The sequence below is a fragment of the Oncorhynchus mykiss genome, chromosome 28 (genome assembly GCF_013265735.2).
Source record: "Oncorhynchus mykiss isolate Arlee chromosome 28, USDA_OmykA_1.1, whole genome shotgun sequence".
In the NCBI taxonomy this organism is placed as follows: Eukaryota; Metazoa; Chordata; class Actinopteri; order Salmoniformes; family Salmonidae; genus Oncorhynchus; species Oncorhynchus mykiss.
This window is the reverse complement of record NC_048592.1, coordinates 18,758,613-18,771,171: the sequence shown is the minus strand read 5'-3', so window position 1 is coordinate 18,771,171 and position 12,559 is coordinate 18,758,613. Positions and strand designations below refer to the sequence as shown.

The 12,559-nt window shown below is 40.9% G+C and overlaps 1 protein-coding gene across 1 annotated transcript in view; it reads right to left on the bottom strand.

Annotated features, from left to right (window-relative positions):
- The window catches only part of LOC110508669 (TGF-beta receptor type-1), a 90,333-nt gene that overhangs the window by 45,415 nt on the left and 32,359 nt on the right, over positions 1 to 12,559 (bottom strand). The window contains exon 2 of the mRNA XM_021589377.2: positions 1,313 to 1,567. Coding sequence (XP_021445052.1) covers positions 1,313 to 1,567 — 255 coding nt within the window. The remainder of the gene's footprint in view (positions 1 to 1,312; positions 1,568 to 12,559) is intronic.

The following is a 12,559-nucleotide window of genomic DNA, read 5'->3' as shown; positions in this document are numbered from 1 at the left end:
GAAGGCTACCCGAAATGTTTGACACAAGTTAAACAATTTATAGGCAACGCTACCAAATACTAATTGAGTGTATGTAAACTTCTGACCCACTGGGAATGTGATGAAAGAAATTAAAGCTGAAAAAAAAAAAAATCGCTCTACTATTATTCTGACATTTCACATTCTTAAAATGAAGTGGTGATCCTAATTGACCTAAAACAGGGCATTTTTACTAGGATTAAATGTCAGGAATTGTGAAAAACTGAGTTTAAATGTATATGGCTAAGGTGTATGTAAATTTCCGACTTCAACTGTATATACTTGTGATGGTTTGAAATTATTTTTTGTCTGAATGCAGCTGTGTCGACCCTTTGGGAAGAATTAAACTTGGTTAAGCTTCTCTAGTGTCCGCGAGTTATTTACTCTGAAAAATAACAACCTAACAGCATGTAAGATAACCCGCCTAGCTAATGTTAGCTAGCTTGCTAGAATTCGTAACATTTTGTAAATTTTTCTAAGTTGTGAAATATTGTGTTTTGCAAATTCGTAACATATAAAACTTTTAAATGTTTTGCAAATTATTAACATACTGTATAACACAAATTGTAATTCATAAAATATCATATGAAATGGGCAATGTACATCCACAAATTAATACATACCACACGAAACATAACATTTCATACTAAAATGGAGGGTCCCCGAATTTACGTACTGAATAATACGAAATGCTCTGAGACCAAGTTGAAAACCAATTACTGCAAAGTTAAACAAACCATAAAACTCTATGCACAAGGACTACTTTCAACAATTTCCACTGAACATGAAAAAAAAAACGATTTACTTACAGTGCAGATGCAAAGTTTGATAACAATGATGGTTTTTGCGGTCATTTTGTTACTAAACTTTGCATCTGCACTGTTCTTCGAGTAAAAGTGTTTTGTAAAAATGTATGTGGAAACTGTAAAACATTGTTCTTGTGCATTGAGTTGTATGGTTTAACTTTGCAGTCATTGGTTTTTGTTTGACATGTATTCTAAAGTGAAAAATCAGTCTCCATGCCATTGTTATGGTGTTGTTGCCCATTCCTAATCCCTACCCCAAAGCATTTTTGTATATCTGAAATGATTGGGAAAGTATAAGCAATATGGTAATATGATGAGAGGTATGGTAATATGTTGGGTAACATTTTCACCATACTACTTCCTTCTATTTACTCCCTTCAGATCTACTGTACACAGTTGCACTGCAATTGCCTATGAACTAGTGGTGGATTTGGGGCAGGGCATGTGAGTGTGTGAGAGATGAGACTGGAGCCATATCAGACACTTACATGTCAACGAGTAGTCGCCCGGATCGGGGTCTTTGTTACACATGTCTGTGTTGCAGCAGACAGGGACCACCCCAGTGTTCTCTTTTTTCGATGGGGCGCAGACAAATGGCCTGTCCTTAGGGATGAGGTCTGCCTCAGGTAAACACATGCTCCCCTGTGCCACCATCTTACTGCCTGACTTCACGAAGGACACAAAGCACAGGCCGTCCGTGTAGCAGGTGCTGTTACTACACCACTGGCAGTGGCACTGCAATGCTAAAGGAGGAAAGAGAGAAAGGTAGTTATTGATTACACATAACACAGAAAAAGAAGGGACATGGGTCTTTCTATAAACTAAAGTATCCGTGAGCATGTCTTGTAGTGGACAGCTGTTTGGAGCTGATACAAAGTAATTAATGACCATTTGCCTTTTTTTTGTGTCAAAATATTAAGCTGTAAAAGGGACATCGATAAAAAAAAGGAACATCGATACTCTCAATATAGTTCATGAGTTGAATCAAACCCTGTTTAAACAGGGGTGTTAACATTTAAATACAGCTCCCCCCTACTTTGTGCAATTTCTGCCTGAAGACATACCCAAATCTAACAGCCTATAGCTCAGGCACAGAACCAAGGATATGCATATTCTTGGTATCATTTGAAAGAAAACACTCTGACGTTTGTGTACATGTGAATTGAATGTAGGAGAATAACACAATAGATCTGGTTTAGATAAAACAATGAAAAGAAACCATACGTTTTTTATTTTTGTATCATCATCTTTAAAATGAACAAGATAAAACAAACATTCAGATAGGATGATGCGGACAATTTCAGTGAAAAATATAAGAGGGCCACAGTACTTGTGCAAAGTTTCAGAATGATAACTTCCAAAATGAGTGTGCTTACATGACATTTATCATGAAGTCACCCAGGTGTCCCACACAAGTAGCCCAAATGTCCCCAAGTGGCCAAATTGGTGAAGGTATACATTTTGAAACAAATAACTATATACAAAATACCAAAATGGTATTCTAACACAACCCCCTCCAAAAAAAATAGAAAAAAAGGGGGAAAAAAAAGGAAAAAATTATAATAATTGATTAAAAAAATACATGAAAAAAAAAATATATATAGACATTTACAAAATAACATGGGTAACTATTTACACACTTTCAATATTTGGAAGACCCTCAGTCCTCTATCAAATGAAATCTATTTATATAGCCTCAGCCTAAAACCCCAAACAGCAAGCAATGCAGGTGTAGAAGCACGGTGGCTAGGAAAAACTCCCTAGAAAGGCAAAAACCTAGGAAGAAACCTAGAGAGGAACCAGGCTATGAGGAGTGGCCAGTCCTCTTCTGGCTGTGCCGGGTGGAGATCACAGTGCTTGTAGAGGGTGCAACAGGACAGCACCTCAAGAGTAAAAATGAACAGTTTAGGGTTCCATAGCCGCAGGCAGAACAGTTGAAACTGGAACAGCGGCAAGGCCAGGTAGACTGGGGACAGCAAGGAGTCATCATGCCAGGTAGTCCTGAGGCATGGTCCTAGGACTCAGGTCCTCCGAGAGAGAGAAAGAGAGAATTAGAGAGAGCATACTTAAATTCACACAGGACACCGGATAAAAGACTCCCATTAGAATCGTTTCACATATGAGTCCTGAATCAACAGGTATAATAAACAGATATATACAGTGGGGCAAAAAAGTATTTAGTCAGCCACCAATTGTGCAAGTTCTCACCGTTAAAAAATTGAGAGAGGCCTGTAAATGTTCATCATAGGTACACTTCAACTATGACAGACAAAATGAGGTGAAAAAAAATCCAGAAAATCACATTGTAGGATTTTTAATGAATTTATTTGCAAATTATGGTGGAAAATAATAATGCAATATTTATTTAACTAGGCAAGTCAGTAAAGAACAAATTCTTATTTACAATGATGGCCTACCGGGGAACAGTGGGTTAACTGCCTTGTTCAGGGGCAGAACGACAGATTTTTACCTTGTCAGCTCGAGGAATCGATCCAGCAACCTTTCGGTTACTGGCCCAACGCTCTAACCACTTTGCTACCTGAAGCCCCAAATACATAGGAGAAGAGTAATGCATGATACGAAGACATTAAGGAAATGAAACACTAGCCACTTTAATAAAGCGGCCAGTGATTCCTAAGCGATGTCTATAGGCAGCATCCTCTGATGTGCTGGAGATGGCTGTTTAACAGTAAGTGTTGTAATATAAAATACAATACGGTATATACATATGAAATGGGTGATGCAATATGTAAAACACAATTTAAAAGTGACTAAGGTACCATAGAAGTGTGGAGTGCAGGTTATACATACGAGATGAGTAATTCTAGATTCAGAAACATTAAAGTAGCTAGTGATCCATTTCTAAAAGTGGCCAGTGATTCCTAATCTATGTCTATAGGCAGCCGCCTCTGATGTGTTAGTGATGGCTGTTTAGCAGTCTGATGAGATTGAAAAACAGCTTCTGTCTCTTGGTCCCAGCTTTGATGCATTCAAAACATATTGGAGTTATTTTCATTAAATAAACTGTGATTTATTAGACATACAGTGATATGAACAAAATTAGAAAGACTGCATGGGGGCTTTAATACCTGTCAAATACTTGCTTCCTCTGTCCTAAGAAGAGTTCAATTGCATTTCCTTGATTTGTTTCATCCTCAAAACCCATTGGATGAGAAGGTCAGAGGTCCTTCCCTCTCACCTTATACAATGGGGTTTGAGAAGGTGAGAAGAGAGGACATGAGGAATCGAGATTCTCCCCTTGATTTCCCCTCCCCCCGATTCCTCTCACCTTTCAAAGCATATTGGGGGAGAGGAGTGAAGGTTCCTCCCCTCAGGCTAAAATGTACTTTCAAGCAGAGGCAAGGAGTAGAGGAAACGAGGACAGAGGAAGCAATAATTCGACAGCTAGTTCAGACACAGACTCACACACAATTTTTATTGATTATGATTTCATTATTATTACAATATTTCAATGATTTTGTTGACAGAACCCATTGTACTATATTACATATTAAAACAAAATAACAAAATAAGCATAGCCAAGTCAATACCTTAACATTTCTCTGTTTGTCCGGAATTTAAACCAGCCATTGAAAATTGGCATTCTTTGTGCACAACAGGTAAGGATGTTCTTTCAGAGCAGTAATTTCAGGATAAATGTGATCACAGCAGCTGTGGTTTGTAAGTAGCCTACACAATGTGGTTGATAGTGGGTTGCAACCGCAGATGCTACAGGACACACCGTAAGTAGCTGGAAAGTGTTGCTAATGCTTTTACTGCAACAGGAGAGTCCAGACTCTAGAGAGTTCTTATTCGTCAGCCTTTGGTCCCATAGCTCAGGTTACACAGGGAGGGTGGAAGGAGGTGTGTGTGTGTGTGTGTGTAACAGTGGCACCATGCAGAGCTGCAGCTAACACAGGCCAGATGTAGTGGGCCCTGCAATATACTCAACCTGCAGCGAGCTCCTGTGACCACACACCACACACACACCGGAGGAGCAACAGGCCAAACCTCAAAACAGCCTTGCATCAAACCACAGGGTACAATTAAAGCAGTTTGGGATAGCAGGCTGGCTAGACGGACTTCTAGAGCTCTGGCTTGAAACAAGATCGGAGAGGGAGATAGAGGGCGGCCATTAAAGGAATGCTAGGAGTAAATGGACATCTGCTGCATTCCTAGAGAGAATCTTGGGGTCAGGACTTGAGTGGGAGTTGTAATGGCAGCAGTACTGCAGAGAGAGTCAGGGGAGGGAGAGTAGTTATGTGAGAGAGAATGGGCCATGGTAGAGTGGCAGTCTGATCATATATCCTGTAGCACTGACTGAGGGATCCATCAAACCTGAGATAACTATTGTTTTAACTATGCTTTGTGGGAAAAAAAATATGGTTTTCCCAGGGGAAGAAAGTTACTTTGGAAGGGACAACAACTAATAGATATTCAAAAAAAAAAGACAACTTTTTAAAAAGTATTTGAATACAGATCTGATAAAGAAACTACTTTAAAAACATTCAGTGCATAACCTACTTAAGTATTCAGACCCTTTTGTTATGAGACTCAAAATTGAGCTCAGGTACATCTTGTTTCCATTGATCATCCTTGAGATGTTTCTACAACTTGACTGGAGTCCACTTGTGGTAAATTCAATTGATTGGACATGATTTGGAAAGGTACACACCTATCTATATAAAAAGGTCCCACAGTTGACAGTGCAAAAACCAAGCCAGAGCAAAAACCAAGCCATGAGGTCGAAGCAATTGTCCGTAGAGCTCAGAGACAGGATTGTGTCGAGGCAAAGATCTGGGTACGGGTACCAAAAAATGTCCGCAGCATTGAAGGTCCCCAAGAACACAGTGACCTCCATCATTCTTAAATGGAAGAAGTTTGGAACCACCAAGACTCTACCTAGAGCTGGCTGCCGGGCCAAATTGAGCAATCGGGGGAAAAGGGCCTTGGTCAGGGAGGTGACCAAGACCCCGATGGTCACTCTAACAGAGCTCTAGAGTTCCTCTGTGGAGAAGGTAGAACCTTCCAGAAGGACAACCATCTCAGAGGGACTCCACCAATCAGGCCTTTATGGTAGAGTGGTCAGACAGAAACCACTCCTCAGTAAAAGGCACATGACAGCCCACTCTGAGTTTGGCAAAAGGCACCTAAAGGACTTGCAGACCATGAGGAATTCTCTGGTCTGATGAAACCAAGATTTTACTCTTTGGCCTGCATGCCAAGCGTCACATCTGGAGGAAACCTTGCACCGTCCCTACTGTAAAGCAAAGTGGTGGCAGCATCATGCTGTGGCGATGCTTTTCAGCGACAGGGACTGGGAGACTAGTAAGGATTTAGGGCAAGATGAACAGAGCAAAGTACAGAGAGACCCTTGATTAAAACCACCTCCAGAGAGCGCAGGAGCTCAGACTGGGGTGATGGTTCACCCAACAGGACAACAACCCTAAGCATATAGCCAAGACAACGCAAGAGTGGCTTCGGGATAAGTCTCTGAATGCCCTTGAGTTGCCCTGCCAGAACCCAGAATTGAACATCTCTAAAGAGACCTGAAAATAGATGTGCAGCAACACTCCCCATCTAACCAGAGAGCTTGAGATGATCTGCAGAGAAGAATGGGAGAAACTCTCCAAATACAAGTGTGCCAAGCTTGTAGCGTCGTACACAAGAAGACTCAAGGCTGAAATCCCTGCCAAAAGTGCTTCAACAAAAGTACTGAGTAAAGGGTCTGATTACTTAAGTAAGTTTTTTACACATTTCAAAAAGTTTAACTGTTTTTGCTTTGTTATTATGGAGTATTTTCCAAATCATGTCCAAACCCCTCAAACACCATTGGGATGAATTGTAACGCAACAATGTTCCATCATCTAGTGGAAAGCCTTCCCAGAAGAGTGGAGGCTGTTATCCTCACTAGGCTAGGGGACAGCATTCTGAATTTTGGATGAAAAGCATGCCCAAAGTAAACTGCCTGCTACTCAGGCCCAGAAGATAGGATATGCATGTAATTAGTAGAGTTGGATAGATAACACTCTAAAGTTTCCTTAACTGTTAAAATAATGTCTGTGAGTATAACAGAACTGATATGAAAACCCAAGGAAAATCCATCCAAGAAGTGCCTTTATTTTGAAATGCCTGCTTTTCCATTGAAAGCCTATCCATCATACAAAGACTTATGATGCAGTTCACGATCTCTATGGCTTCCACTACATGTGGCCAGTCTTTAGGCATTGTTTCAGGCTTTTACTCTGAAAAATGAGGGAGGAACACAACTTCAATGAGAGGACAGTGGAAATTTCCAGACATGAATCCAGCATCCGGGAACGCGCATTATGAATACCAAGCATACTTCCAAAGTTGTGGCAAAATGGTTCAGGGACATCAAAGTCAAGGTATTGGAGTGGCATCACAAAGCCCTGACCTCAATCCTATAGAAAATGTGTGGGCAGAACTGAAAATGCATGTGCGAGCAAGGAGTCCAACAAACCCGACTCAGTTACAAACCTGACTCAAACCTGACTCCTGCTCTCAGGAGGAATGGGCCAAAATTCACCCAACTTATGTGGGAAGCTTGTGGAAGGCTACCCGAAATGTTTGACCCAAGTTAAACAATTTAAAGGCAATGCTACCAAATACCAATTGAGTGTATGTAAACTTCTGACACACTGGGAATGTGATGAAAGAAATTAAATCTGAAATAAATCACTACTATTATTCTGACATTTCACATTCTTAAAATAAAGTGGTGATCCTAACTGACCTAAGACAGGAAATTTCTACTAGGATTAAAATGTCAGGATGTGAAAAACTGAGTTTAAATATATTTGGCTAAGGTGTATGTAAACTTCCGACTTCAACTGTACATTTTACCTCAAATAGCCCGACAAACCGGTACACCCGCACATTGACTCTGTACAGGTACCACCTGTAAGTTGCCTCGCTACTGTTATTTAAAAAAAAGAAGTATTTCTTTACATATCTATTGTTTACCTAATACCTATTTTTTACTTAAACACTGCACTGTTGATTAAGGGCTTGTATGTAAGCATGTCACTGTAAGGTTGTGTTGTATTCGGCGCACATGACATATAAACTTTTATTTGATCAAAATGTGTTACACTTCATAGCACGCCGTTGAAAAACACCAAAAGATCAGACAAAGGTGCCTAGTGTCAAAGATTTTTAGGGAGCCGCTAGTTATAAACTAGCCCATCTTTTCTTTAGTGGCTTCCTTACCAATTGACCATAGCCACTGCAGAAGTGGGGTTGTTTAGGATGCATACAGTCCACATTTGAAGTTCCCAAATTACAAAAACATTCAATGAGTTCCAGGGATATGTTGCAAAAAATAAAATACATTTAAAAAAAAAAAAAAGTTTGTTACTGGGCCCCTTCAACCGATGAACCTGCACAGGGTATTGATGCAGGAATCAGTATCCAGATCACTAGCAACTTCTAGATGGACAGCTCGATTCACACCATACCACTTCACATGAATGTGACCTCTATGGGGCCGAAGTAATCTATGCCTACATGGGTGAAAGGCGGAAAATCAGGTGACACCACATCTTGTGGAAGGTCAGCCATCTTCTGTTCTCCAGCTTTAGCTTGCATCCACCTGTACATGACACAGCTCTTAAGGATCTTCCTTGCTAAGGAGTTGGCACAGGGTATCCAATACCGCTGGCAATGTTTTGTAAGCATGTGATCTCTCCCAGTAGCCAACCCACTCATGGATGTGGAGTAAGATCATTCTGGGGATGTAGGAGTCTTTGGGAAGGATCATAGGATTCTTCAGTTCCTTAGGCATAGCAGCTTTGCTTAACCTTCCTCTCACTCTCAGAATGCCATAGTCAACAATTGGATCAAGCTTACAGATTGAGCCGCTTCCCTTGGCACATTGTCTTCCTTTCCCAACGAGTGAAATTTCTTGTTTAAAGTGCTGAATTTGCTCAAATCGAATGATGTCCTTTTCTCTGTGGATGACCTAGACGAAGCAGAGACTTTCTTTTCCAAACGTCAGTTTGATCCTCAATTTGTTCTTTCAGTGAGTTTATTAACTCTTTGGACGGACTCTTTTCTTCTACACTTGTACTGTTCACGATGACATCTTTTCTCACCTCTGGATCATCCGGAGGGAGGAAGCCAAGCTCCTCCGGGACTTTCAACCATTCTGTTTCTGCTTTCTCCAGGAATTCTGGTCCTTTGAGCCATCTCAGAGTTCAGGAAAGTTTCAACATGTAACCCTCGAGGCATTGTCAGCTGGGTTGTGTTTGGAGTTCAAAAACCTCCACTGTACAGCTTTGATAGGTCACGGATTACAGCAACCCTATTAGCTTGGTATCGTTGCGGATGTATTTTAGCACAGACTGAGTCCAGAAAGTTTACTCCTCAAGTTCAATCTGGAGCACCAACCTTAACATCCTGCCAACTTGCACAGTCAATGTTGCTGCAGCAAGTTTCAGTCTGGGGATCGTCATCTGCTTGAGTGGAGTCACCCATAGGTTCACAAACGGTATGGGAAAATCAAGGTAACTTGCCGTGCCATAGCCTTGTTCACTTGCGTCACCGAAGTGATACAGCTGTGTGGTCTTGACCAAAGTTATCAGGTATCATGCACCTGTCAATCTGGAATCTGGACAGCTTGTCCAGTTGAGGGCCATGTCTCCCATGAAATTAGAATGTTGGTCGGGGATGACTTCGTCCCATCCACACTTCCACAAAGAATTTGCTTTGCCTTTAATATGAATGGGGAGAGGAAACCTAATGGATCATAAACAGAGCTGACAGTTGAGAGAATACCTCTTCTTGTAAGGGGTCTGTTCTTGATGGTGACTCGGAAGATAACCGCATCACTTTCAATGTTCCATCGGATTCCAAGTGCCATTTCAACAGGCAGCTTCTCTCTGTCCATGTCCAGTTCTTTTATCTGCTTGGCTTTGCGTTCATCAGGGATAGAAGCTAGCACAGCACGGCTCTTGCTTACCCACTTGGTCAACTTGAACCCATCCCGAGAGCACACAGGAGGTTTTTTTGTGAGAGCTATGGCTTGTTCTTCTGTGGCCACTGATTTGAGGCAGTCATCAACATACAAGTTGGACTTGACTCTTTCAATCACCTCTTCATCGTACTTCTCAAAAGTTGTCTTATGCAGTCTTTCACAGTGCAAAGTTTGCACAACTTGGAGAGAATATAGCACCCGAAAAGATGTACCGTCATTCTGTACTCCTCCAATCTTTAGTTAGTATCACCATCTGGCCACCATAGGAATCACAGGAAGTCTAAGTCATCTTCATGGACACGTACTTGATGGAACATTCCTTCGATGTCTGCCATCATGGCAATGTGCTCTTGCCGAAATCTTAGCAAGATTCCGATGAGCGTGTTTGCCAGGTCATATCCTTGAAGGAGTTCACTGTTGAGAGATATGCCTTTATATGATGATGAGCAGTCAAACACCACTCCTATTGTTCCTTTGAGCTTATGGTGAATGCCATGGTGTGGTATGTACCATACCTTGGCTTTCTCTGAGGCGCTATTCTTGTGATACCCGCTCGTCATAACCTTTAGTTATTACCAATTCCATGAAACCTTTGTATTTTGCAGCGTAAACTTCATCCTTCTTAACTTCTTATGGATGGGGGGGGGGGGGGCAGTATTGAGTAGTTTGGATGAATAAGGTGCCCAGAGTAACCTGCCTGCTACTCAGGCCCAGAAGCTAAGATATGCATATTACACTCTGAAGTTTCTAAAGCTGTTTGAATGATGTCTGTGAGTATAACAGAACTCATATGGCAGGCAAAAACCAGAGATAAAATTCAACCAGGAGGTGGGAAATCTGAGGTTTGTAGGTTTTCAAGTCTTTGCCTATCCAAGATAGTGTACATTTGGTCCGATTGCACTTCCTACGCCTTCCACTAGATGTAGAGCAACAGCTTTCAGAACCTTGTTTCAGGCTTCTACTGTGAAGGGGGAGCGAATAAGAGCTGTTTGACTAAGAGGTCTGGCAGAATGCCATGAGCTAAATCATGCACGTGGCCGTGAGAGCGAGCTGCGTATCTTTTCCTTTCTAAAGACAAAGGAATTGTCCGGTTGAAACATTATTGAAGATTTATGTTAAAAACATCCTAAAGATTGATTCTATACATCGTTTGACATGTTTCTACGAACTGTAATATAACTTTTTGACTTTGTCTGGACTAAGTGCCTGCGCCTCGTTAATTTGGATTTGTGAACTAAATGCGAACAAAAAGGAGGTATTTGGACATAAATTCCATAATACATCGAACAAAACAAACATTTATTGTGGAACTGGGAATCCTGGGGGTGCATTCCGATGAAGATCATAAGGTAAGTGAATATTTATAATGCTATTTCTGACTTCTTTTGACTGGCATGGCAGGTGTCTGTTTGGCAGGTGGCAGGTGTCTGTTTGGCTTGTAGTATGCTTTTTCCGTAAAGCTTTTTTGAAATCTGAAACAGAGGTTGCATTAAGGAGAAATACATGGAATTAAAGATGTACAACACTTGTATTTTCATCAACATTTATGATGAGTATTTCTGTAAATTGATGTGGCTATCTGCAAAATCACCAGCTGTTTTGGAAGCAAAACATTACTGAACATAACGCGCCAATGTAAACCGAGATTTTTTTATTTTTTATTATAGTTTATCGAACAAAACATACATGTATTGTGTAACATGAAGTCCTATAAGTGTCATCTGATGAACTTATATCTCCCTCACTAACTTTAAGCATTAGCTGTCAGCGCAGCTCACCGATCGCTGCAGCTGTCCATCTGGAAATAGCCCAACCAACCACCTAGCACATTCCCATATTTGTTTCTGCTCTTTTGCACACCAGTATTTCTACTTGCGCATCCTCATCTGCACATATATCACTCCAATGTAAATTGTAATTACTTCCGGTCGAATTCTCAGCCAAACGTGAAGAGCTAACGGAGTTATTTCGGCTACAAAAATAATATTTTTGGAAAAAAGGAACATTTGCTATCTAACTGGGAGTCTCGTTAGTGAAAACATCCGAAGCTCATCAAAGGTAAATTATTTAATTTGATTGCTTTGCTGATTTTCGTGAAAATGTTGTCTGCTGCTAGCTAGGCATAATGCTATACTAGACTATCGATAAACTTACACAAATGCTTGTCTTGCTTTGACTGTAAAGCATAATTTCAAAATCTGAGATGACAGGGTGATTAACAAAAGGCTAAGCTGTGTTACACTAAATTTCATGAAAATGAATATTTTCTAGAAAATATTTTTTATCCATTGCGTTATGCTAATTACTGTAGTTGATGACAACGCTCCCGGGTCGGTAGTTACAAGTGATCTTGATCTCAGACCTGTTGGCAGCCGACCAATGAATGCTCACCAGCACAAAATACACAAGATACTGGGAGCAGAGGGTAGGTGCCTGGTCTCTTTACTTTGAATGTTTGCAACTCTGAACAAGCTTCTTCCCCCAACTCTTGGACTTGAACTGCTGTTTAAAGGTCTGCTGCGGGATTGGTTTTTAAAAAGATTTTGTTGGACAGGGAATCTTGAACATCTCCATACAACGGATACTGCAATATTTTGGCCTGTTTTTCAATGAACGTCATTGAACTGGGCCCTCAGGTGGCTTCTTTATAAAATATCACACGCTGTAGACCTACATTTATCCCTTCATTTGTAGGAGAGTTTGACATTATCAACTTTGTTGGGAGGGAAGATTAAGC